This window comes from Pongo pygmaeus, chromosome 20, assembly GCF_028885625.2.
Source record: "Pongo pygmaeus isolate AG05252 chromosome 20, NHGRI_mPonPyg2-v2.0_pri, whole genome shotgun sequence".
In the NCBI taxonomy this organism is placed as follows: domain Eukaryota; kingdom Metazoa; phylum Chordata; class Mammalia; order Primates; family Hominidae; genus Pongo; species Pongo pygmaeus.
In genome coordinates, this window is record NC_072393.2 from 13,173,151 (window position 1) to 13,199,898 (window position 26,748).

Here is a 26,748-nt window from a genome sequence, read left to right on the forward strand (position 1 = left end):
CCTTAGGCTCCTGAGTAGCTGGAACTACAGGTGCGCGCCACCACACCCAGCTTTTTTTTTTTTTTTTTTGTAAATATGGGGTTTGCCCATGTTGCCCTGGCTGGTCTCAAACTCCTAGGCTCAGGTTATCCTCCTGCATCGGTCTCCCAAAGTGCTGGCATTACAGGCATGAGCCACCTTGCCCAGCCAGCCAGACCCTGACTCTTAACAAAAAAAAAAAAGATGACTAATAAAATATTTTGCACTCGGCTGGGCGCAGTGGCTCACCCCTGTAATCCCAGCACTTTGGGAGGCTGAGGCAGGTGGATCACCTGAGGTCGGGAGTTTGAGACCAGCCTGACCAACATGGAGAAACCCCGTCTCTACTAAAAATACAAAAGTAGCAGGGCGTGGTGGCACATGCCTGTAATCTCAGCTACTTGGGAGGCTGAGGCAGGAGAATTGCTTGAACCTGGGATGCAGGGGTTGTGGTGAGCCGAGATTGTGTCATTGCATTCCAGCCTGGGTGACAAGGCGAAACTCCGTCTCAAAAAAAAAAAAAATTGCACTTTTTTTCATACTAAATCTTCAAAATCTGATGCGTATTTTACACTTACAACACATCTCAGTTCGGACCAACCAAATGGTCAGTAATCACATGTGGGCAGTGGTGACTTACGTCAGCACAGGTAGATTAGAATCCTAGATCTGCTGGCCAGGCTCAGTGCCTCATGCCTGTAATCCCAGCACTTTGGGAGGCTGAGGCGGGTGAATCACCTGAGGTCAGGAGTTCAAGACCAGCTTGGCCAACATGGCGAAACCCTGTCTCCTCTAAAAACACAAAAATTAGCTGGGTGCAGTGGGGGTGCCTGTAATCCCAGCTACATGGGAAGCTAAAGCAGGAGAATCACTTGAGCCTGGTAGGTGGAGCTTGCAGTGAGCGGAGATCGCACCACTGCACTCCAGCCTGGGTGACAGAGCAAGACTCTGTCTCAAAAAAAAAAAAAAAAAAAAGCATCCTAGATCTGTTATTTATGTCATTCAACCAGAAGGCGTAATCTTTCTGTGCCTCAGTTTCTTGCTCACATGGAGGTGATTGGAGCCCAGGTTACTGTGAGAATTAAATGCCCACACATATTCACACTGCTTACTAAATTGAGTGTGGCCCATGTTCGAACACTCTTATAAGCAGAACACATTTATTCCTTTTACATCACAATTATTATTTGAGTCTGTAAAATGGGATTACTCATCTCTCCCAATCCTGACCCTATATGAGGTTCTGTATTCAGGATACATTTCTCAAAGTTCCTTCTCTCCTCCCATTTTATGTTGATTATTTATTTATTTATTTAGAGAGTGGGTCTCACTCTATTGCCCAGGCTGGAGTGCAGTGGCATGATCTTGGCTGACTGCAGCCTCCACCTCCTGGGCTCAAGCGATCTCTCACCTCAGCCTCCCGAGTAGCTGGGACTACAGGTGTGTGCCACCAGGCCAGGCTAATTTGTGTTATGTATATTATATATTATATAATAGATGCTATATATAATATACATACTATTCATATATTTATGCATTATATATCGTATATAACACATATATTATATATGTGTATATATATATCTTTTGTAAGAACGAGGTTCCACCATGTTACCCAGGCTGGTCTTGAACTGCTGGGCTCAAACAATCTGCCTGCCTCAGGTTCCCAAGGTGCTAGGATTACAAGTGTGAACTACCATGTCCGTCTTATTTTTATTTATTTTTGAGACAGGGTCTTGCTCTGTCACCCAGGCTAGAGTGTGCAGTGGCAACAACACAGCTCACGGCAGCGTCAACCTCCTGGTCTCAAGTGATCCTCCTGCCTCAGCCTTCTGAGTAGCTGGGAATACAGGCAGGCGCCACCACGCCTGGCAATTAAACAAAATGTTTTTGTAAAAATGGCCTCCTGCTATGTTGCCCAGGCTGGTCTTGAACTCCTGGCCTCAAGCATTCCTCCCATCTTGGCCTGCCAAAGTGTTGAGATTACAGGCGTGAGCCACTGTGCCCAGTGTGTTTTTAGTTAATTTCCACAAGAGTCCTTCCTTCCTCTCTTCTGTCATGCAGCAAGTACTTTTTAAGCCTGTTCTGTGCCATGTGCTGCAGGTGACACTGGAGGATGCAAAGTGAACAAAACAGGCAGTGTCTAACCTCAGGTAGGAAGCACCAAGCCCACAGGTGCCTGACACAGGAACAGGAGGAAGGGTCAGGAAGAGGCCTGGGATGGTCCCCAGGATCCTCATGGGGGGGACCAGACTAGGCAATACTGAATACTACCTAGAGGAAGTGGTAGAACCCCAACTTCCCAGTTCATTCTCCCCCTTCTTTTTTTCGAGATGGAGTCTTGCTCTGTCACCTGGGCTGGTGGGCTGGAGTGGAGTGGCGTGATCTTGGCTCCCTGCAATCTCTGGTTCCCAGGTTCAAGCGATTCTCCCACCGCAGCCTCCCGAGTACTGGGATTAGAGGCACCCGCCACCGCGCCTGGCTTTTTTTTAATTTTTATTTTTAGTGGAGACGGGTTTTCACCTTGTTGGCCAGGCTGGTCTCGAACTGACCTAAAATGATCCGCCTGCCTCGGCCTCCCCAAGTGCTGGGTTTACAGGCGTGAGCCACCACACCCGGCCACCATTTCTTTTTTTTTTTTAACCAAAGACCCTTGCCAAGTCATTCCCCGCACTCCACTTTGTTTTCCTTTTCATTTTTTCCTTCCTCTCTTTTCTGAGTCACAACCATTAGCCAGGAAGCACCCCCTCCCTACCCTCTTTCCTGGATCCCCCTCATTCCCTCCTTCCATAGTCCACTCCCGCGTTCCCAGGTCCAGGGCTTATTTGCCCAGAGTTTAGAAAACCCCAAGCTCTCCTTCCTCCTTTCTACAGCGTGCGGGCAGGGTACTGGTGCCAGTCACGTGCCTCTGGCTTCAGAAGAAGACTCTAGACTGGGGTCGGGGGCGGGGGGTGGGTCCTGCCCATCTCCCTAGCACCTTATCGTCCCTACCATCTGTGTCTTTTTTCTCCTCCCCAAACGGAACCCCCTGCCCTCTCGCCTATAGCCGTTTAATTGCAAAAGCCAGGCCGTTTGTGGCAGACCACAGACAGCGACCCCCTTCATTTACCGGTTGAGAGGAGACTAAAGGGGCTGCTGCAATCTGGGTAATAACCCTATCCCCACCCCAGGAGTCACAGTCACATCGTTAAGCCTTCCTCCCCTCTTGTCCCAGGACAGCTTTAAAAACGTTAAAAGCATTTCTGCTGGGTAGCATCTGGCCAGGGTCGCCCCCTCTGTCTGCTCAGGAACGTCTGTCACTTCAGAGAGCTTAAGTGACTTGCCCCAGTCACACAGCAGCAGTCCGATAGGCTGCCAGGGCTCTAGGGGCAGAAGGAGGAGAGGGCTGGCATTCTTCCCACTGGCCCGCGTGGCTGTAGCACCGGGGTGCAGCGAAGCCCCAGGGCCCCAACCCGTGAACTCTCTCCCATCCCGGGCGGGGGTAAGGGAGCAGCAGTGGGGTGCTGGTTCTCAAATGCAAGATAAGAACTGGCTAGGACAGCCTTGCCCAGCCCCTCCACCTAGAGGGAATGGGAGGGAGAGAAGCTGAAGGAAGGGTCCCGGTCCCGGGTGGAGACACCTGCGCTCCCGCGGGTTCTTTAAACGCCCAGATGGGGAACGACGCGCGCGGTCGAGGGCGGGGTTGGGTTCAGGTCTGGTCACATGACCTGGCCTGAGGCGCTCGCGGCCCCCACCCCACTAGTGGGCGTCCCCCCCAACGCGTGGTTGACCATCATTGGTCGGTGGTGAGGCCAATAGAAATCGGCCATCTGGGAACCCAGCGTTCCGAGGCGCAGCCTAACTTAGTGAACCGGCGAAGGTCCAGTGGAAAAAGACGATCGTGGGCGCAGACCAATGACAAAGTGGAAGGGGCGGGCCCAAGGGCTGGGTCAGGTTGGTTTGAGAGGCGGGTGGCTATAAAAGTGCAAGGCGGGCGGCGGCGTCCGTCCGTACTGCAGAGCCGCTGCCGGAGGGTCGTTTTAAAGGGCCCGCGCGCCGCCGCCCCCTCGGCCCGCCATGCTGCTATCCGTGCCGCTGCTGCTCGGCCTCCTCGGCCTGGCCGTCGCCGAGCCTGCCGTCTATTTCAAGGAGCAGTTTCTGGACGGAGGTAACGCCTGGTCCCGCCTCGAGGCCGCCCCGACGACGCGGCTGGCCCCCGATCCTGGATCTGCGTTGTCGCCCGTAATTACCGTTTAGAGGTCCAATACGGTGGCCCCCGGTGACTAGAGCCGCGGGCGATTCCTCTTCTGCGTCCCTGGGGAGCGCGGAGGGCGTAGCGGCCTCCCGCGGCGGGAGTTAGGGTTAGCCCGAGGATCTCTGAAGGCACTCGACGTGTCAAAGTAGAGGTTGGGATGGGGAGAGTCGGGGATCTCCTTTCCTGTCCCCAGCAGCTTGTGGCTCTCGGCAGATGTTTGGTGTGGGGGAGGATTAGTACAGCCGCGCTGACCTACCCCTCTAACCCCCCACTTAGACGGGTGGACTTCCCGCTGGATCGAATCCAAACACAAGTCAGATTTTGGCAAATTCGTTCTCAGTTCCGGCAAGTTCTACGGTGACGAGGAGAAAGATAAAGGTAAGAGCCTAGGAGTGGGTGCTCAGATTCGGGAGGACTTCCTGGCAGAAGTCCTTGTCTGTACACACACAGCCGGGACAATCCTCTAGGAGGAGGGACAGGTGGAGGAAGTGGGGGAGTCTTCTCTGTCCTCTAAATCGAGGGTCCTCGCGGGTCAGGGCCCAACGGTGACCTCACTACCGTCCCGTCTCAGGTTTGCAGACAAGCCAGGATGCACGCTTTTATGCTCTGTCGGCCAGTTTCGAGCCTTTCAGCAACAAAGGGCAGACGCTGGTGGTGCAGTTCACGGTGAAACATGAGCAGAACATCGACTGTGGGGGCGGCTATGTGAAGCTGTTTCCTAATAGTTTGGACCAGACGGACATGCACGGAGACTCAGAATACAACATCATGTTTGGTGAGGGCCTGCTTCCTGGTGCTGACCTCTGTCCCATTAGTTAGAGGGAGACCCAGACCCCAATGACTTTCTTAACAATGGTTTTCTTTGGAAGGGGAGCTAAAAGAATAAGTCCCAGCAACAATTTATTGCATTATGATCGCAGATCTAGGCTGTTAATTTAATTTGCGTGATTGTATATAGTTATTTCTCAATCTTACTAATGAGGATTTTGAGTTCTAGAGCACTGATTTTTTTTTTTCCTTTAAACTTAAGGCTCCACCCACAACCCATTCAGGACAGAATCAGGATCTGAGTTTCTCTTTTCAGCCTTGACAGACCCGAGTTTAAGAACCAGGTCTTCCTTTTACAAAGAGGGGTGAGGGCCTCGACATGATGGGTAGTCTCTGACTCTTAACTGGATCTGCTTCACACCTAGGTCCCGACATCTGTGGCCCTGGCACCAAGAAGGTTCATGTCATCTTCAACTACAAGGGCAAGAACGTGCTGATCAACAAGGACATCCGTTGCAAGGTGTGCCTGGGGGTGGTGGCAAATGGCTGTCATGGGGAGGTTCAGGGGTCAGCGTGATTGGGGGGTGGCCCCTGCTCACCTTATTCCTTCTTCAGGATGATGAGTTTACACACCTGTACACACTGATTGTGCGGCCAGACAACACCTATGAGGTGAAGATTGACAACAGCCAGGTGGAGTCCGGCTCCTTGGAAGATGATTGGGACTTCCTGCCACCCAAGAAGATAAAGGATCCTGATGCTTCAAAACCGGAAGACTGGGATGAGCGGGCCAAGATCGATGATCCCACAGACTCCAAGCCTGAGGTTGGTGTTTGGGCAGGGACTCTGCTCTCCACATTGGAGGGTGTGGAGAACATCTGGGCCAACTCTGACCTCTTCATCTACCCCCCCAGGACTGGGACAAGCCTGAGCATATCCCTGACCCTGATGCTAAGAAGCCCGAGGACTGGGATGAAGAGATGGATGGAGAGTGGGAACCCCCAGTGATTCAGAACCCTGAGTACAAGGTGAGTTTGGGGCTCTGAGCAGGGCTGGGGCTCACAGTGGGGAGTACACCGACCTTACCCATCGGTTTCCTTCTCCCTTCTGCAGGGTGAGTGGAAGCCCCGGCAGATCGACAACCCAGATTACAAGGGCACTTGGATCCACCCAGAAATTGACAACCCCGAGTATTCTCCTGATCCCAGTATCTATGCCTATGATAACTTTGGCGTGCTGGGCCTGGACCTCTGGCAGGTGAGACTTGGAGGAAAAAGGAGGATCACTGGGGTACCTCAAGTGCATAAGATCACTCAAGAGGAAAGGGACAGGGTAGGCACCCCAGGTGGGTCTGACTCAAAAATGGTACTTCTTGTAAACAGTACTTCCTGGTCTGTCCCTGTGAAGTCCTCACAGCAACCCCTTTAAGGTTGTACTTTTTGTGCACCAAGTACTTCCCCAAGTACTTTTATGCAAATTAACTTCTTTAAATACCCCCAAAGATCTAGAAGGTGGTCAGGTAATCCAGTTAGCTGGGGCTGGGCACAGTGGCTCACCCTTACAATCACAGTACTTTGGGAGGCTGAGACAGGAGGATTGCTTGAGGCCAGGAGTTAGACAACTCAACCTTGCTTGGCAACATAGCGAGGAGACCCTATCTCTACAAAAAAATTTTTTTTTTTTTTTTTTTTTTTTTGAGAGTTTCACTCTTATTGCTGAGGCTGGAGTGCAATGGCATGATCTCAGCTCACTGCAACCTCCGTCTCCTGGTTTCAAGTGATTCTCCTGCCTCAGCCTCCCGAGTAGCTGGGATTACAGGCATGTGCCACTATGGATGCCAGGATAATTTTTTTTTTTTTTTTTTTTTTGGAGACCGAGTCTTTCTCTGTCGCCCAGGCTGGAGTGCAGTGGTGTGATCTCTGCTCACTGCAAGCTCCGCACCATCCCCCCAGGTTCACGCCATTCTCCTGCCTCAGCCTCCTGAATAACTGGGACTACAGGCGCCTGCCACCATGCCTGGCTAATTTTTTTGTATTTTTTTTTTTTTTTTAGTAGAGACGTGGTTTCACCATGTTAGCCAGGATGGTCTCCATCTTCTGACCTCATGAGCCACCACCACCTTGGCCTCCCAAAGTGCTGGGATTACAGGCATGAGCCACCGCACCCAGCTTTTTTGTAGAGACAGGGCTTCATGTTGCCCAGGTTGGTCTCGAACTCCTGGCCTCAGGCGATCTGCCCGCCTCGGCCTCCCAAAGTGCTGGGATTACAAGGGTGAGCCACCACGTCCAGCCTCTACAAAAACTTAAAAAATTGGCCAGATGTCGTGCATACTTGTAGTCCCAACTACCAAGGAAGAAGGATGATCACTTGACCCTCGGGCATCGAGGCCGCAGTGAGCCATGATCGTGTCACTGCACTCCAGCCTGGGTGACAGAGTGAGACCCTCTTTCAAAAAAAGCTGGGACTTGGCCGAACGCAGTGGCTCACGCCTGTAATCCCAGCACTTTTGGAGGCCGAGGCGGGTGGATCGCAAGGTCAGGAGATGGAGACCATCCTGGCTAACATGGTGAAACCCCATCTCTAGTAAAAATACAAAAAATTTGCCGGGTGTGGTGGCGGGCGCCTGTAGTCCCAGCTACTCGGGAGGCTGAGGCAGAAGGATGACGTGAACCCGGGAGGCAGAGCTTGCAGTGAGCTGAGATCACACCACTGCACTCCAGCCTGGGTGACAGCGAGACTCTGTCTCAAAAAAAAAAAAATGGCTGGGACTGAATTTTTGTCTGTTTTGGTCACTGAAATACCTTCTGTGCCCAAGACAGTTCCTGGCATGTAGTAGGTACCTGAAAAATACCTGAATAAGAGAGTGAGAAACAGAAGAAACAGGTGCAGAGAACTGAAGTCAGTGGCCCAAGGTTATGGGGGCAGGAAACCACAAAGCTGGGGTTTGAACCTGGGCAGTACAGCACCTGAGTCTCTCATCTTTTTTTTTTTTTTTTTTTAAGACAGTCTTGCTCTGTCACCCAGGTTGGAGTGCAGTGGCTTGATCTTGGCTCACTGCAGCCTCTGCCTTCCAGGTTCAAGTGATTCTTATGCCTCAGCCTCTCGAGCAGCTGGAATTACAGGCATGCGCCACGACGCTGGGCTCTTTTTTTTTTTTTTTGAGATGGAATTTCGCTCTTGTTGTCCAGACTGGAGTGCAATGGTGCAATCTCGGCGGCTCACCACAACCTCCGCCTCCCAGGTTCAAGCGATTATCCTGCCTCGGCCTCCTGAGTAGCTGGGATTAAGGGGATGAGCCATCACAGACCCCGGGCTGATTTTTTTAGTAGAGACAGAGTTTCACTATGTTGCCCAGGTTGGTCTCGAACTCCTGGCCTCAAGTGATCCGTTCGCCATGACCTCCCAAGGTGCTGGGATTACAGGCATGAGCCCGTCCCTGGCTGTCTCTCCATCTTTTTTTTTTGAGACGGAGTCTTGCTCTGTCACCCAGGCTGGAGTGCAGGCACGATCTTGGCTCACTGCAAGCTCCGCCTCCCGGGTTCACACCATTCTCCTGTCTCAGCCTCCCAAGTAGCTGGGACTACAGGCACCCGCCACCACGCCTGGCTAATTTTTTGTATTTTTAGTAGAGACGGGGTTTCACCATGTTAGCCAGGATGGTCTCGAGCTCCTGACCTCATGATCCGCCCACCTCGGCCTCTGGGCGAGGATTACAGGCGTGATCCACCGTGCCTGGCCTCTCCATCTTTTTAACTGCAATGTCAGCAGTGTTCCTTGTCTTCTCTGCAGATGCAGGCAGCAGGATGTAATGGTTATAGGAACACAGGTAGAAACCCTGTCCAAAGCAAGGGCTATCGGGTATCACCTCTGACCATCCTTCCCATTCATCCTCCAGGTCAAGTCTGGCACCATCTTTGACAACTTCCTCATCACCAACGATGAGGCATATGCCGAGGAGTTTGGCAACGAGACGTGGGGTGTAACAAAGGTGAGGCCTGGTTCTGGTCCTCATGTCGGGGGTGGGCAGGGCTGGCAGAGGGCAAGACCCTGAGGTGTGTGCTCTGCCTGCAGGCAGCAGAGAAACAAATGAAGGACAAACAGGACGAGGAGCAGAGGCTTAAGGAGGAGGAAGAAGACAAGAAACGCAAAGAGGAGGAGGAGGCAGAGGACAAGGAGGATGATGAGGACAAAGATGAGGATGAGGAGGATGAGGAAGACAAGGAGGAAGATGAGGAGGAAGATGTCCCCGGCCAGGCCAAGGACGAGCTGTAGAGAGGCCTGCCTCCAGGGCTGGACTGAGGCCTGAGCGCTCCTGCCGCAGAGCTGGCCGCGCCAAATAATGTCTCTGTGAGACTCGAGAACTTTCATTTTTTTCCAGGCTGGTTTGGATTTGGGGTGGATTTTGGTTTTGTTCCCCTCCTCCACTCTCCCCCACCCCCTCCCCGCCCTTTTTTTTTTTTTTTTTTTTAACTGGTGTTTTATCTTTGATTCTCCTTCAGCCCTCACCCCTGGTTCTCATCTTTCTTGATCAGCATCTTTTCTTGCCTCTGTCCCCTTCTCTCACCTCTTAGCTCCCCTCCAACCTGGGGGGCAGTGGTGTGGAGAAGCCACAGGCCTGAGATTTCATCTGCTCTCCTTCCTGGAGCCCAGAGGAGGGCAGCAGAAGGGGGTGGTGTCTCCAACCCCCCAGCACTGAGGAAGAACGGGGCTCTTCTCATTTCACCCCTCCGTTTCTCCCCTGCCCCAAGGACTGGGCCACTTCTGGGTGGGGCAGTGGGTCCCAGATTGGCTCACACTGAGAATGTAAGAACTACAAACAAAATTTCTATTAAATTAAGTTTTGTGTCTCCCTCCTGTGTCTCCTTCTGGGGAAAGACAGACTTAAGGAAACCCAGCAGTGGTCTTTTTGGGGTGGGGGGGGTTTCCAGTATATCTCCTTTTTCAGCTATTGCTAGAGAGGTTGCTGAGTGTTCCACGAGATTCCAGGGACCCTTATTTACCCCATAACCCTCAAAACCAACGGGGGAATGGCTGTTGCTGCTGTAAATACTCCACATATTAACTTACTGAATCCTTGAACCTAACTGGTAAGTTTTGGTTCTGTTTATTTATTTTTAAGATAGACTCTTGCTCTGTTCAGGCTGGCGTACAGTGGCTCAATCTGGTTCACCCTGCCCCTTAAACTGGCCTTCTTCATGCTTCTATTCCTTTGGGGTCCTGTGGCTCAGCCCAACCCCTCGGATGCCTCCAGGACTGGTAGATCCAAGGGAGAATTCTGTATTTAATGTAGTGAGGCTTTGAAAGTTAACATCTTTAAATACTTCTGGGGTCAGATTAGGGATAGTACAACAAAGTACTCCTGGCCGGAGACCCAGGAATTAAAATTGTAGGTTCATTCCAAAAATCCAGATCCCTAAAGAATGAATGAGGCTACAAAATGGCACCTTGCCCCTGCTTCCAACTTAAGGTTTTTTTTTCCTGTGCTTGGTGGCCTTTCAGGTATTTCTAGTCTTCAGTAACTTCCACTTTGACTGCTCTACAAGGGTTCCTGCCAGGATACCCAGACCAGAATAAAACTCTTGGGGGCCAGGTACGGTGGCTCACGCCTGTAATCCCAGCACTGTGGGAGGCCGAGGCAGGCGGATCACCTGAGGTCAAGAGGTGGAGACCAGCCTGGCCAACATGGTGAAACCCAATACAAAAAATTATCCGGGCGTGGTGGGGGGGTTCCTGTAATCCCAGCTACTCGGGAGGCTGAGGCAGGAGAATTGCTTGAATCCGGGAGGCGGAAGTTGCAGTGAACCGAGATTACGCCACTGCACTCCAGCCTGGGTGACAGAGACAACGTTTCAAAGAAAAAAACCCTTATTTGGAAGAGGCAAAAAACGAGGTTTTTACAGAAGAAATACAAATGTCTGTAACCAGTACAGGTACATAAAAATTTTGTTAAAAATTCATTTGAGCGTGAGAGTGGGGACACCAGAGTCACTTTGCAACCGCGTAACGTCACCGCTAACGGGCATGGCGTCACTCAGGAGACCACGTGTGCGGGCCGAGCAAGAAGCCCCGCCCACAACGCGGAGTTTAGTGTGCGCGTGCCTCGCTCGAGAACCCGCTCGTGCGCATGCCCACAAAGGCCAAGGAGGGCGCGCTCAGGTCACGTGCGCCGGTGGTCAGCGCGCGCATTGCCTGCCCCGGAAGTGGTCGGCGCGCGGCGCGGAGCGCCTGGGCGCTAAGATGGCGGCGGCGTGAGTTGCATGTTGTGTGAGGATCCCGGGGCCGCCGCGTCGCTCGGGCCCCGCCATGGCCGTCACCATCACGCTCAAAACGCTGCAGCAGCAGACCTTCAAGATCCGCATGGAGCCTGACGAGACGGTGCGGGCCGGGCCGGAGCCCAGGGGCGGGAGCGACGGGTTTCGGGGTTGGGGTGGGGGCGGGGAGGCTAGGATCCCAACGGGAGGGGCAGGGAGGACGGCGCGGGTCGGCCCTGCCCAGACCCCCGACCGCCCGACTTTCCTGGACCCTCCGATGGTCTTTGGCCCGGCCCCCAGCCGATCGGGTGGCGCTCCTGCGCGGGTCTCCGGGCGAGGCCCCACCCCCGGGGCGCTGGCCAGGCCCCGGCTCCAATGTCAGCGCTCTCGCGGGGCGCGGGAGTCACAGGCTCGGATTCCTGGGCAGGCCAAGCTTTCCAGGACTGGGCTCCACGTTACCAGCTTTGCAGGCGTCTCCTTGGGACACTGGTGGTCGAATCTAGGAGTAATGACCAGGAGATACTGAGTAGTGACTACAACAACGATGTTAATGATAATAAACGGGTCTTAGTCTTTATAATTTTGGTGGTCCGTGTTTGTTGGCCGTTTATTTTTTATCAGTCACCGAGTGTTTTAGTGTTGTTTTACCGCTCTGCAAAACGGGCTTGTCATTGGGGACCTCTGACCATTTTACAGATGTGGAAACCTAGGGGTGGAGGAACTTTGCCACAGTCACACACAAGTAATGGCAGAGCTGGGATTCAAATTCGGTTCTGCCTCGTGTGAGCGTCCATGATATAAATATTATGCTGCCTTTTTAGTCAAAAGTAGAATTAGGACCTAATTCAAACATACTGAATGTCTGTTGGGTACTTGGCACTTTTTGCATAGTGAGGGAGACATTGAAGTCCACTTTTTGTAGAAAAGGAAGCACACATTTTTTGATCAGCTCAAGTGTTTGGCTTTGGGCAAGTTAACCTGTCTACCTGTCTGTGCCTCCGTTTTCTCAAATATTAAATGAACCGGTCGCCTGCTGGCTTCCACCTGTAATCCCAGCACTTAGGGAGGCAGAGGCAAGAGGAGCGCTTGAGCCTAGGAATTCGAGATCATCCTGGCAACACAGTGAGACCCCGTTCTCTACAAAAAGAAGAAACAAAAATCAATAAATAAAATGAGACCAATTAAACGTATTTCGTAGGAAGCTTAAAAGGTATGACACATATACATTTACAGTAGCACTATTGGCCAGGCACGGTGGCTCATGCCTCTAATCCTGATGATCTGGGAGGCAGAGGCAGGAGGATTGCTTGAGGCCAGGAGTTTGAGACCAGCCAGCCTAACATAGGGAGACTCTTATCTACAAAAAAAAAAAATTTTTAATTAAGCCTGGAGTGGTGGTGTGTACCTTTAGTCTTAGCTACTCCCGAGGCTGGACGAGAGTACCAGCTGAGCCCAGGAGTTTGAAGCTGCAGTGAGCGATGATCGTGCCACATCAATCCAGTGTGGGCGGCAGCAAGATCCTGCCTCTTAAAATTAAAAAAGAAATATTGCTATCAACTATTAGTCACTGTTATTGTCCAAGGTAGAGTGTAGAGTAGGGGACTGTCCCCTTTATTATGTTAATTATACTTTATACCACCCGAAATTACATTTTCTTCACATTAGTGTTCTCTCATTGAGAGCAGGGACTTGTGTTGAGTTTGTTCTGTGCTGTGGCCTCCGTGTCTAAAACAGCACCTGGCACGTAATGGGTGTTTAGTATAAATAAATACTGTGTTGAATGGCATGATGATTGAATGAATTCAAATCTAGCATGCTTTAGATGCTGAGAAAGCTTTAAAAACCCAGCGTGCTTGCCTTTCTGCCATTAGGGCTTGCAGTTTCTCCGTCCTAAACTAGAAGGGAAGAGAGAACCTTGGGGTCTCCAGTGACTGTCTGTACCACTCCCTGTAGGTGAAGGTGCTAAAGGAGAAGATAGAAGCTGAGAAGGGTCGTGATGCCTTCCCCGTGGCTGGACAGAAACTCATCTATGCCGGCAAGATCTTGAGTGACGATGTCCCTATCAGGGACTATCGCATCGATGAGAAGAACTTTGTGGTTGTCATGGTGACCAAGGTGGGTGACGTGTGCTGGCTGGGAGGGTGGGTGGACCAGCTGGGGAGCTGGCAAAGAGCCTGTGTGCCCAAGAGAGATTAGCCATGAACAGGGCGGGGCCACAGTGGAGCGGGTTGTTGGGTCTGATAGGCTTGCTGATGCCAGCTCCCTTTTTCTTGCTGTCGCAGACCAAAGCCGGCCAGGGTACCTCAGCACCCCCAGAGGCCTCACCCACAGCTGCCCCAGAGTCCTCTACATCCTTCCCGCCTGCCCCCACCTCAGGCATGTCCCATCCCCCACCTGCCGCCAGAGAGGACAAGAGCCCATCGGAGGAATCCGCCCCCACGACGTCCCCAGAGTCTGTGTCAGGGTAAGGTGGGGGCAGCAGTCCCAGCTTGGGCCCTGTCCTAGCACATTCCAGCGTCCACATAAGTGGTCCCACACACCTGGAGGGAGGGCAAGCCGCCAGAAGCCAGGGTCCGATTTCTCTCTCTTGAATTTGCAGCTCTGTTCCCTCTTCAGGTAGCAGCGGGCGAGAGGAAGACGCGGCCTCCACGCTAGGTGGGTGGGTGGTCCCGAGGGCAGAGGCGACTGGGTGCCCCAGCCATCAGCTGGGCCTTGTCTGGGTGCGGGAGGGCCTGGGAGCTGCCCTTTCCTCTTCCTGGTGACCTAGGCTTTGCTGCTCCTTCCACAGTGACGGGCTCTGAGTATGAGACGATGCTGACGGAGATCATGTCCATGGGCTATGAGCGGGAGCGGGTTGTGGCCGCCCTGAGAGCCAGCTACAACAACCCCCACCGAGCCGTGGAGTATCTGCTCACGGTGAGGTGGGGCTTCCGCCTCCCGGGGAGGCCTTAAAGGAGTACCTGGGCGTCACTGCCCTGATGGGCGGTTGGGAAGGCAAAACCTGCCCTGAAAAGACTTTGGGTAGTGATTCTAGCCACTAAAGGCTTCCCACAGGAGGCTGGATGTGAGTGGTGGGTGGGCCTCTGGAGGGCAGGGCCGAGGCCTCATCTGTGTCCTGCCAGGGCATGGAGGAGGGTGGCAGCAGGAGGTCTGTGCATTAGAACTAAACAGGACCCTTGACAGGGAATTCCTGGGAGCCCCGAGCCGGAACACGGTTCTGTCCAGGAGAGCCAGGTATCCGAGCAGCCGGCCACGGAAGCAGGTGGGTGTGCACGTGCCGCATCTGCCCTCCAGGTACCTGACTCACATCACACTCCACCCTGCAGTGCTCCTAGGAGCCCGGCGTGGTGTCTGACTGCACCCCTTCCTACTACCAGCAGGAGAGAACCCCCTGGAGTTCCTGCGGGACCAGCCCCAGTTCCAGAACATGCGGCAGGTGATTCAGCAGAACCCTGCGCTGCTGCCCGCCCTGCTTCAGCAGCTGGGCCAGGAGAACCCTCAGCTTTTACAGGTGTGGTCCCAAGGGCAGAGGGAGCCAGGGCAGCCACCATTTCCTTTCCCTGCGGGCACCAGAGTCCATAGCATGTAGGAATCATTCTAGGCCTGGAAAGCAAGACTAAGCACATGCTTCCCCCACGCCCCTGTGCTTCCTGTGACCTGTTGACCCCCACGGTTTCTCAGTCTTCCCAACCACCTTGTAAGGTGTGGGTGCTGTCAACATCACCTCCCACAGAAGAAGACACCAGAAGCTTAGAGCCGCCTGTCATTCCCAGGGTCACGCAGCTGGTAGTGTGTGTGTCTGCTTGCTGCCTCGGGGTCCTGGGCTGGGGCTCTGGCTCTGGCTCTGGCTCCACGTACAGATGGTGCTGCGTAAATGTCTGTAAGGTGGCATGACATCACCCAGGATAGCTGTGCCCCAGTTGGCTCTGGGACGACTCTGCTCAGTGAGGCTTCACCTTGCCCTTGAAGGTTCACAGGAAGAGTGGGGGAGTGGCCCCCTGGGTGCAAGTAGGTTCCTCCGGGTTCTCCGTGAAGTGCCTGCCAGTCTTGGCTCAGGACCCTGCTGTCTGACCCTTCTTTCACTTCTCAGTCCCTTGCCAGCTCCTCCTGGTCGGTCGTGTTCTTCATCTGCACTCAGCCCTCCCTCATAGTGTCCTGGGGCCTTCAGTCTGTATGGGAACCCCCAAATCTATGTAGCCAGCCCAGGCCTCTCTGAATGCCACACTCCATGGCTGGCTTAATTAACTCTCCATCAAAGTGCTCCCTAGACTAGACTTCTAAGACTTAGAACAGACCTCCCCAGTCCTCCCTGATCTCTGCAAGGATTAACGTGGGGTTGCTTCAGCCCCAGGCCCTGGGGACCTGCTGGGGTCCACCCCTCGTCCTGTCTGCTCTTCCTACTCAGCCCCTCCCTGCACTCCAGCTTCCTGGCAGCCTCTTCCTGGGCCTCTGCCACTGCACAGTCCCACAGTCCACTTTTCAACCATGAGGCAGATGACTGAAAAGCACTTTCTTTTCTTTTTTTTTTTTTTTTAAAGACGAAATCTCACTCTGTCTCCCAGGCTGGAGTGCAATGGCTGGCGCAATCTCGGCTCCCTGCAACCTCCGCCTCCCGGGTTCAAGCGATTCTCTTGCCCCCTCCCGAGTAGCTGGGACTACAGGCACCCGCCACCACGCCCGGCTAATTTTTTGTATTTTTAGTAGAGACGGGGTTTCACCTTGTTAGCCAGGATGGTCTCCATCTCCTGACCTAATGATCTGCCCGCCTTGGCCTCCCAAAGTGCTGGGATTACAGGCGTGAGCCATCACGCCCAGCTGACTGAAAAGCACTTTCTTCTTTAATGTGAAAATGATCAGATGTATACAATAGTAGAGTTATATCAGAGCTTCCAGATACCCAGGTAGGGCACAGTGGCTCATGCCTGTAATCCCAGCACTTTGGGAGGCTAAGGCAGGCAGACCACTTGGTCAGGAGTTTTAGACCAGTCTGGCCAACATGGCAAAAACCTGTCTCTACTATAAATACAAAAAGTAGCTGAGCATGGCGGCAGGCCACTGTAGTCCCAGCTACTCAGGAGGCGGAGGCAGGAGAATCGCTTGAACCCAGGAGGCAGAAATTACAGTGAACCGAGATTGCCCCACTGCACTCCAGTCTGGGTGACAGAGTGAGAGTGTCTCAAAAAGAACAGAAACAAAAATGAACAAATGAACTTCCGGATACCTAAACCCAACACCCAGATGAGTTGACTTTTTTTGGTTTGGGGGCTGTTAGGTGGGAATAGAGACAGGGTCTGTGTTGCCCAGGCTGGTTTTGAACTCTTGGGCCCAAGCAGTCCCTCCTGCCTTGCCTCCCAAATTGTTGAGGTTACAGGCGTGAGCCACCACACCTGGCCAAGTTCACCTTTCTAAAAGATTCATAGACTACGTCTTTTCCTGTGTAACTGTCACCACCGTGGCTTCCCCCTGCTCTAGAAAATGGGTCTGACTTGGGCCTTCCTCTCTGCTGTCACTGTCTGCCTCCTCCCCCTTCCCTTGTTCACTCTTTTTTTTTTTTTTTTTGAGATGGAGTTTTGCTTTTGTTTCCCAGGCTGGAGTGCAGTGGCGCAATCTCGGCTCACCGCAACCTCCGCCTCCTGGGTTCAAGAGATTCTCCTGCCTCAGCCCCCAGAGTAGCTGGGATTACAGGCATGTGCCACCACGCCCTGCTAATTTTATATTTTAGTAGAGATGGGATTTCTCCATGTTGGTCAGGCTGCTCTCAAACTCTTGACCTCAAGTGATCTGCCTGCCTCGGCCTCCCAAAGTACTGGGATTGCAGGCGTGAGGCACTGTGCCCAGCCCCATTCACTCTGTTCCTGCTTCTGTTTCTGAGACTTCCCAGATGCATCCACCCTGGGCCTTTGCACTTGCTGTTTGCTTTACCTGGAGGAAACCCTCTGCATCCCCCATACTGCAGGCCTCTCCTGCAGCCCTCATCTGCAGTTCCTTCCTAGCCAGACACTTGCAGTTGTCTGGTTCATTTATTGGCTAACTTACTTATTTTTGAGAGTCTGTTGCCCAGGCTGGAGTGCAGTGGCACAGTCTTGGCTCCCTGCAACCTCCGCCTCCCGTGTTCAAGTGATTCTCCTACCTTAGCCTTCTTGAGTAGATGGGATTACAGGCACGTGCCATCACACCCAGCTAATTTTTGCATTTTAGTAGAGACGGGGTTTCACCATATTGTCCAGGCTGGTCTCGAACTCCAGGCTGGTCTAGAATCACCTCAGGTGATTACAGGTGTGAACCACTGCACCCAGCCTATTTGTGTATTTATTTATTCAAGACAGGGTCTTGCTCTGTTGCCCAGGCTGGAGTTCAGTGGCTTACTGCAGCCTCCGCCTCCTGGGTTCAGTCTTATGCCTCAGCCTGCCAAGTAGCTGGGATTACAGGCGTCTGCCACCACACCTGGCTACTTTTTGTATTTTTAGTAGAGATGGGGGTTCACCATGTTGGCCAGGCTGGACTCAAACTCCTGACCTCAAGTGATCCACCTGCCTTTGCCTCCCAAAGTGCTAGGATTACAGGCGTGAGCCACCACGCTTGGCTTATTTCTTGGCTCACTTAAAAGCACATCATCAGCTCCTCCAGGGTAGGGCTTGTGTCGACTGCTATGTTGTGTTTGGCCAGAATAGGGTCCTCTGGATATTTGCCTGACTGAATGAAAAAGCAAGGGCTGTGATGACCTGGGGAGAGGAGGGGACCAGGGCTGTGAATTACCTTCCCTTCCCCACCCTCTCCCACAGCAAATCAGCCGGCACCAGGAGCAGTTCATCCAGATGCTGAACGAGCCCCCTGGGGAGCTGGCGGACATCTCAGATGTGGAGGGGGAGGTGGGCGCCATAGGAGAGGAGGCCCCGCAGATGAACTACATCCAGGTGACGCCGCAGGAGAAAGAAGCTATAGAGAGGGTAAGAGGCCTGGCTGAGGGGTGACTGCAGGTGGGCAGGACCCCTACCCTCTCCTGCTCACACTTAACCCATCTTCCCACAGTTGAAGGCCCTGGGCTTCCCAGAGAGCCTGGTCATCCAGGCCTATTTCGCGTGTGAAAAAAATGAGAACTTGGCTGCCAACTTCCTCCTGAGTCAGAACTTTGATGACGAGTGATGCCAGGAAGCCAGGCCACCTAAGCCCCCACTCTACCCTTATTCCTTGAAAGTTTTATAAAAGAAAAAATATATATATATTCATGTTTATTTAAGAAATGGAAAAAAAAATCAAAAATCTTAAAAAAAAAAACAAACAGTCCAGCTTCCTGTCCTCCTAAAGTGGCCCCTGTTCCCATCTCACTCTGAGAAGACCCGGGCCAGACAGCTGTCCCCCTGTCTCCTCCCCAGCCCAGCCTGCTCAGAGAAGCTGGCAGGACTGGGAGGCGACAGATGGGCCCCTCTTGGCCTCTGTCCCAGTTCTCTGCAGCCAGATGGAAAGGCGGCTGCTTGCCTCTCCATCCTCTGAAGAACCCCTGAGGACCCCCCCAACCCCATCCTCTTCTAGGATGAGGGGAAGCTGGAGCCCCAAACTTTGATCCTCCATTGGGGTGGCCCAAATCTTTCCATCTAGGGCAAGTCCTGAAAGGCCCAAGGCCCCCTCCCCAGTCTGGCCTTGGCCTCCAGCCTGGAGAAGGGCTAACATCAGCTCATTGTCAAGGCCACCCCCACCCCAGAACAGAACCGTGTCTCTGATAAAGGTTTTGAAGTGAATAAAGTTTTAAAAACCAGCCCTATGGTCTGTGCCTGCTGGGGCTCCCTGCGCCCACCTGTCTGGGTCTGGGGGCTGGCTGGGCACAGGCAGGCATGGTGACGGGTGCCTGGAAGGGGGAGAGGAGTCTTTGAGAGTCCCTGCAGATTGAGGCTTCCAGTGTCTCCTCCCACAGGGTGTCATTTCCAGGCAGTGGACCCCAGCCCAACGTTACAAGGACTACTTCTCCCCGGCCCTCACCATCATCATCACCACAGTCTGTTTTGGCTATACTTCCCCCCTCCCCACCAGCCTTGTAATTGGCTAATTACTGGAGATGAATGTTGGTAAACAGAAGCCTTCTTCTCTTCTGCCATCTGCTTCTCCATTATTTGCCCATTGCACCCCCCTTTTCCTCCCCATGAAGCCCCAGTTAGTCAGCAGGGCCTAGAGTCCCTGTCCCCTTTTGAGTACAGCCAAGTGGGGGATTCCCCAGCCCTTAAGTATTGGGGGAGGAACCAGGGGACCCAGAGAGGCACACCTTGAGAGGACGCAGATCTCTTCAGGGGTACTGCCAGGTAGCAGGCTTTATTGGGAAGGGACAAAGCCTCAGGAGCTAGGTGCTCCAGAGGCTGCTGGGTCTTGAGCCACAGCTGCAGCCAGTGCAGCAGCTCGCGCCTCCTTCTTCCGTTTTTGTTTTTCCTCCTTGAGGCGCTTGCGCTCCTTCTTCTCTAGGTCCTGGAGCAGCTCCTGGAAGCGGGCACTCCTTGGGTCCACCTGGTAGCCCAGGAGCTCCTGGGCCTCAGCCTGCAGTCGGGCCCTCCTCTCCTTGTCAGCCTGGGCTTTCTCCCAGTTCTCCCGCTGCTGCTGCCGCCAGTTCACAATCATCTGTGGCATCTTGGCCATGCACTCTGCAATGTGCTGCTCCCTGCAGGGGAGGGAGAGTGGGCTGTGACACTGGCACTCAGCCAGGGCAGAGCCTACCCACCCATATCTCACCCATAGGCCTTTGCCCACGAGCCTGCCTCCTCAACTCCCCTGGTAGATTAACTGTCAGGAAAAGCCCTTGACAAGTGAAGAAACAGGAAGAGATGATGAGAAAGTTACCTGTGCACAAATTTGATCACAAGGGCATGTCAAGCCCCAGTAAGCCCCAGGTGCCAAAGCCAAATCAACATATCACTGAGCTGCCTACTGAGCAAGCCAAGTGCCACCCCCATGGATAATTTCACACCTTTATTCCATAGACATTGCTGAGCACTTCCTGTACAGAGGCCAGGCCCAATTCTAGGCACAGGAGTGAAAGCAAGAAAGACATTTCCCACCAATCCTTGAGTTTGTAGCTACCAGTCACAGCCCCATTTTTTTCTTTAAGTTCAGGGGTACAAGTGCAGGTTTGTTACATAGGTAAACTTGTGTCATGGGGGTTTTTTGTACAGATTTATTTCATCACTCAGGTATTAAACCTAGTACCCAGAGGTCATTTTTCCTGATCCTCTCCCTCCACCCTCCAAAAAGCCCTAGTGTGTGTTGCTCCCGTGTGTCCATGTGTTCTCATCATTTAGCTCCCACTTACAAGTGAGAACATGTTGCATTTGGTTTTCTGTTCCTGTGTTAGTTTGCTAGGGATGATAGCCTCCAGCTCCCGTCATGTCCCTGCGAAGGACATGATCTCGTTCTTTTTTATGACAGCCTCATTTAAGGATTAGAAAAGTAAAAGAATTAAGCCCTATAATGGTCATCTGGCTGAGGAGGGGCAGAAACAGGAGTCCCTGCTCCATGATTCCCTGCCTGGGTGATCAGACGCATGACTTCACTTTGCCAAGCCTGAGTTTCCTCATCTCTAAAATTAGGGCAATCCCTTCTTCCTCTTAAGGCTATTAGGAAAACAAGAAGGTTAAACACCAGGAACACACTTGACCTACCCTCTTCACCCTCCAGGATGTGGCATTATCTATAAGAGATGCCCCTGGTCTGGCCGGACGCGGTGGCTCACGCCTGTAATCCCAACACTTTCGGAGGCCCAGGCGGGCGGATCACCCGAGGTCAGGAGTTTGAGACCAGCCTGGCCAATATGGCAAAACCCCGTCTCTACTAAAAATACAAAAAATGAGCCGGGCGTGGTGGTGGGCACTTGTAATCCCAGCTACTCGGGAGGCTGAAGCAGGAGAATCTCTTGAACCTGGGAGGCGGAGGTTGCAGTGAGCTAAGATTGCACTCCAGCCTGGGCAACAAGAGCAAAACTCTGCCTCAAAAAAACAACAAAAAGATGCCCCTGGTCCTTCAGACCTGCCTCTGTATCTGACCGCTGCCCTCTTGGTTCCAGGACCCATCACCTTCCTGCCCTCACCTTTTCCCCAGCCACACTGGCTTCCTGGCTATTCTTTAAGGCATATCGTATCTCAGGGCATTTGCCCCAGCTGTTCTCTTTACCACAAACTCTTTACCCAAGAGATCCCCCCATAGCTAAGTCTGGTTATTCAGGTCTTTGCTTAAACATCACCTTCTCAGAGAGGCCTCAGGCTTCCCAAACCAAAGCTGCCCTCAGGCACGCATTCTTCAGTCTTTTACCTTCCTAATAATCGGCTGTCACCATTGGTATTATCTTGCCTGTCTTCACCATTGGTATTATCTTGCCTGTCGGCTGTCGCCATCTGATATTAAGGGCCTTTTTGGGGCCTGCCTCGGCCTCCCAAATAGCTGGGACTACAGGCACGAGCCACCGCCCCCGGCCTGGGACAGGGTCTTGCACACGGTATGCGCTCAGTAAAGACTTGGTGATGATGGCCGGATGTGATGGCTCACGCCTGTAATCCCAGCACTTTGGGAGGCTGAGGCGGGTGGATCACTTGAAGTAAGGAGTTTGAGACCAGCCTGGCCAACACGGTGGAACCCCGTCTCTACTAAAACTACAAAAATTTGCCGGGCGTGGTGGTGCACGCCTGTAATCCCAGCTACACGGGAGGCTAAGGCGGGAGAATCGCTTGAACCCGGGAGGCGGAGGTTGCAGTGAGCCAAGATCTTGCGACTGCACTCCAGCCTGGGCAACAGAGCGAGACTCTTGTCTCCAAAAACAAAAAAACTTGCTGATGAATGACTAAATGGAAGTTATTCTGAGTTTGTTTTGCGGCCAGGTGAGCGTATACATAAATCTACAACATGCAGATGCTGCGACGTGACCCCGAAGGGGTAGGCACGGTTTGGGGCCCAGTTCGCCCACGGGGCACAGAGGGCAGCCCCACGTCTGCCTGCACGCACGCACCTCTCCCGACGCTTCTGCTCTTCGGCCAGCTGCTTCACCCGCAGCGACTCCTGCATGGTCGCCAGGCTCGGGTACCATTCGCGTTCTTCGGCCTCCACCTCCCGCAGCTGCTCCGGCGACGGCCATAACGAACCGGGGACCACCCCGGAGGCGGCGCCGTAACGCGCGAACTGCTTAGCCGCGTAACGCGGTCCCAGCTGCCACCGCGGGGTCAGGAGGTCCTCGGGGTCTGGCCATCGGGGTCCCGGTCTGCGGCGCGGGGGCGGCCGCGCCCGGTAGCCACGGGAACCCGGGGCCAGGGTTGCCGCCACTCCTAGTAGGCTGCGTGCCTGTCGCACGGACGCCGCCATCTTGGCTGTGCGGGGTCCTCACAGGCCCGCCGGGCTGTCCACGCCCGGTGCCTGAGCGCGAGGCCCGGTGTGGGCTAGGGCAGGGCGAGGGGTGTTCCTGCTGCCTCAGTTCGGGGGAAGGCGGCGAAGGGGATAGTATGGATTTTATACGTTTCCAAGTATAGCTTTAAATTTTAGTTAAGCAGTTACTGATTAAAGTCATTTTTAATTTTCACTTTTTTTCTTCTTTCTGCACACTGACACTTAAAAATACATATTTTTAGTCGGGCGCGGTGGCTCACGCCTGTAATCCCAGCACTTTGGGAGGCCGAGGCGGGCGGATCACCTGAGGTCGCGAGTTCGAGACCAGTCTTTTTTTTTTTTTTTTTTTTCCCGAGACAGAGTCTCGCTCTGTCGCCCAGGCTGGAGTGTAATGGCGTGATCTCGGGTCACTGTAACCTCCACCTTCCGGGAGGAGAGGAGAAACCCCGTCTCTACTAAAAATACAAAATTAGCCGGGCATGGTGGCGCATGCCTGTAGTCCCAGCTCCTCGGGAGGCTGAGGCAGGAGAATCGCTTGAACCCGGGAGGCGGAGGTTGGGGTGGGCCGAGATCGTGCCATTGCATTCCAGCCTGGGTAACAAGAGCAAAACTCCGTCTAAAAAAATTTAATAAATAAAAATAAATAAATACATACTATATATATATATGTATATGTATACGCTCACCTGGCTACAAATATATATATGTGTATATTTTTTTCTTTTTTAAGTGTTCAGTGTTCTTTGGGTAAAAATTGTATTTTTTTTTTTTTTGCATTTTAGAAACCATACTGTTTTATTCATCCATGTGTCTTCTGTGCACACAACAGCCCTCCAATGAATAATTTGAAATCATGTTGAATGAACACATTGAAGAATCAAAAATAAGAGGCTGTGGCAGGGCCACTGATATGGTTTGGCTCTGTGTCCCCAACCAAATCTCATCCCGAATTATAATCCCCATGTGTCCAGGGAGGGACCTGTAATCCCCACATGTAGGGGAAGGGAGGTCGTTGGATCACGGGGGTGGTTTCCCCCATGCTATTCTTTTTTTTTTTTTTGCCTTCGAAAATTTTTTTTTTAAATTTTATTATTATACTTTAAGTTTTAGGGTACATGTGCACAACTTGCAGGTTTGTTACATATGTATACATGTGCCATGTTGGTGTGCTGCACCCATTAACTCGTCATTTAGCATTAGGTATATCTCCTAATGCTATCCCTCCCCCCTCCCCCCACCCCACAACAGTCCCCGGTGTGCGATGTTCCCCTTCCTGTGTCCGTGTGGTCTCATTGTTCAATTCCCACCTATGAGTGAGAACATGCGGTGTTTGGTTTTTTGTCCTTGTGATAGTTTGCTGAGAATGATGGTTTCCAGTTTCATCCATGTCCCTGCAAAGGACATGAACTCATCATTTTTTATGGTTGCGTAAAAATTGTATTTTTAACTTTACTTTTATACATTTAAACTAGCATTTATTAGGCTGGGCTTGGTGGCTCACGCCTGTAATCCCAGCACTTTGGGAGGCTGAGGCGGGCGGATCACTTGAGGTCAGGAGTTGGAGACCCGCCTGACCAACATGGCAAAAACTTGTCTCTACTAAAAATACAAAAATTAGCTGGGCGTGGTGGTGGGCGCCTGTAATCCCAACTACTCAGGAGGCTGAGGCAGGAGAATCGCTTGAACCTGGGAGGTGGAGGTTGCAGTGAGCTGAGATCGTGCCATTGCGCTCTACCCAGGGTGACAGAGCGAGACTCTGTCTAAACAAACAAACAAAAAGCCCACTAGCATTTTTTTTTTTTTAATGTAAATGTGGTTGGACGCAGTGGTGCACACCTGTAATCCCAGCACTTTGGGAGGCTGAGGCACGCATCACTGAGGTCAGGAGTTCGAGACCAGCCTGGCCAACATGGTGAAACCCCGTCTCTACTAAAAATACAAAAATTGGCGGGGCATGGTGGTGCACACCTGTAATCCCAGCTACTCGAAAGGCTGAGGCAGGAGAATGGCTTGAACCCGGGAGGCGGAGGTTGCAGTGAGCTGAGATTACACCACTGCTCTCCAGCCTGGGCAACAGATCGAGACTCTGTCTCAAAATAAATAAATAAATAAATAATTCTGTCACGTGCTGTGACATGGATGAACCTTGAGGATATTAGGCTAAGTGAAAGAAGCCAGTCACAAAAGGATAAATATTGTATGATTCTACTTATATGAGGTAACTAGAGTAGTCAAATTCATAGAGACAGAAAGTAGATTAGGAGTTCCAGGGGTTGGGGGTGGAGGAGTGGGAGTTATTGCTTACAATGTATAATATAGTTTATATTGTAAAATATACAAAATAAAAAGAATTTGTGTTTTGTTTTTTGTTTTGAGTCAGAGTCTCGCTCTGTCTCCCAGGTGAGAGTACAGTGATGCAGTCTTGGCTCACTGCAACCTCTGCCTCCCAGATTCAAGGGATTTTCGAGCCTCTGCCTCCTAAGTAGCTGGGACCACAGGCGCAAGCCACCAAGCCTAGCTGATTTTCATATTTTACTAGAGATGGGGTTTCACCACGTTGGTCAGGCTGGTCTCAAACTCCTGACCTTAAGTGATCTGCCCACTTCAGCCTCCCAAAGTGCTAGGATTACAGGTGTGAGCCACCATGACTGGCCAAATTTTTTTTTTTTTTTTTGAGACGGAGTTTAGCTCTGTTTTCCAGGCTGGAGTGCAGTGGTGCGATCTCCGCTTACTGCAAGCTCCGCCTCCCGGGTTCACGCCATTCCCCTGCCTCAGCCTCCTGAGTAGCTGGGACTACAGGCGCCCACCACCACACCCGGCCAATTTTTTTGCATTTTTAGTAGAGACGGGGTTTCACCGTGTTAGCCAGGATGGTCTCGATCGCCTGACCTCGTGATCCACCCGCCTCGGCCTCCCGAAGTGCTGGGTTTACAGGCGTGAGCCACCGCGCTTGGCCTGTTGTTTTTGTTTTTAATCACACACATGCACACCTTCTCTACCCCCGCAAAAAATAACTGCAATTTTCTCAAGACATGAATGTTCATAGCAACACCATGTATATATGTCATTACCAAGCTGGAAATAGCTCACACCCAATGTCCATCTGAAGTAGAATGGACACCTAAATTATGCTGTTTCAGCCAATGGAATACTACACAGGAATGAAAGAGCAGATATTACATCTTCTCACAGCAAGATGGATGATGCTTATAAGCATAATGTGCAACAAAGGAAGAGGACCTATATGATTGCTTTTTAAATTTTATTTTATTTTTTTGAGACAGGATATTGCTCTGTTGCCCAGGCTAGAGTGCCCTGGCTCGGTCATAGCTCACTGCAGCCTTGAATTCCTGGACTCAAGCAATCCTCCCACCTCAGTCTCTTGAGTAGCAAGACTACAGGCATGAACCATTACTCCCACCTACATTTTAAATTTTTTTGTAGAGACGGGGTTTCTCTCTGTTACCCAGGTTGGTCTTGAACTCCTGGGCTCACCTCCCCTCCCCTCCCCTCCCCTCCTTTCTTGACAGGGTCTCACTGTTGCCCAGGCTGGAGTACACTGGCATATCACTGTAGCCTCAATCTCCTGGTCTCAAGTGGTCTTCCCACCTCAGGTTCCTAAGTAGCTGGAACTGCAGGCACTCACCATCAAGCCTGGCTAAGTTTTGTATTATTTGTAGAGATAGAGAATATGTTGCCCAGGGTGGTCCTGAATTCTGGGACCCAAGTTATCCTCCCACCTTGGCCTTCGAAATTGCTGGGATTACAGGTATGAGCTACCATGCCTGACCTCAGAATTTTTTCATCTTGCAAACCTGTAACTCTGTACACTCACTCCCCAGTTTCCCTTTCGCCCAGTCCCTGGCAGTCACTATTCCTTTTTTTTTTTTTTTTTTTTTTGAGACGGAGTCTCGCTCTGTTGCCCAGGCTGGAGTGCAGTGGCACGATCTCGGCTCACTGCAAGCTCCGCCTCCTGGGTTCATGCCATTCTCCTGCCTCAGCCTCCCGAGTAGCTGGGACTACAGGCACCCGCCACCACGCCCAGCTAATTTTTTTGTATTTTTGGTAGAGACAGGGTTTCACCGTGTTAGCCAGGATGGTCTCGATCTCCTGACCTCGTGATCCACCCGT

At 52.3% G+C, this 26,748-nt stretch overlaps 3 protein-coding genes across 4 annotated transcripts; 2 read left to right on the forward strand and 1 right to left on the reverse strand.

Annotated features, from left to right (window-relative positions):
- Window positions 1–3,862: 3,862 nt before the first annotated feature.
- CALR (calreticulin) lies at window positions 3,863–9,869 on the forward strand. Its single transcript, XM_054464180.2, has 9 exons — window positions 3,863–4,165; window positions 4,529–4,630; window positions 4,824–5,027; window positions 5,446–5,540; window positions 5,636–5,845; window positions 5,935–6,048; window positions 6,134–6,277; window positions 8,916–9,008; window positions 9,092–9,869. Exons 1-9 carry the CDS (start codon window positions 4,075–4,077, stop codon window positions 9,290–9,292), a joined length of 1,254 nt encoding a protein of 417 aa, XP_054320155.1. The 5' UTR covers window positions 3,863–4,074; the 3' UTR covers window positions 9,293–9,869.
- Window positions 9,870–11,155: 1,286 nt separating this feature from the next.
- Window positions 11,156–19,024, forward strand: RAD23A (RAD23 homolog A, nucleotide excision repair protein). 2 transcript variants are annotated; one of them, XM_054464181.2, is made up of 9 exons: window positions 11,156–11,395; window positions 13,225–13,386; window positions 13,554–13,735; window positions 13,871–13,926; window positions 14,060–14,187; window positions 14,455–14,533; window positions 14,649–14,782; window positions 18,054–18,218; window positions 18,301–19,024. In XM_054464181.2, the coding sequence occupies exons 1-9, from the start codon at window positions 11,324–11,326 to the stop codon at window positions 18,412–18,414; spliced, it is 1,092 nt and encodes a 363-aa protein (XP_054320156.1). In that variant the 5' UTR covers window positions 11,156–11,323; the 3' UTR covers window positions 18,415–19,024. The 2 variants fall into 2 exon arrangements, with proteins under 2 accessions (XP_054320156.1, XP_054320157.1); XM_054464182.2 differs by having other exon boundaries at window positions 11,185–11,395; window positions 14,652–14,782.
- Window positions 19,025–19,545: 521 nt separating this feature from the next.
- Window positions 19,546–23,131, reverse strand: GADD45GIP1 (GADD45G interacting protein 1). Its single transcript, XM_054464204.2, has 2 exons — window positions 22,247–23,131; window positions 19,546–19,912 (listed from the first exon to the last, which is right to left on the reverse strand). Exons 1-2 carry the CDS (start codon window positions 22,594–22,596, stop codon window positions 19,594–19,596), a joined length of 669 nt encoding a protein of 222 aa, XP_054320179.2. The 5' UTR covers window positions 22,597–23,131; the 3' UTR covers window positions 19,546–19,593.
- Between the last annotated feature and the right edge of the window lie 3,617 nt (window positions 23,132–26,748).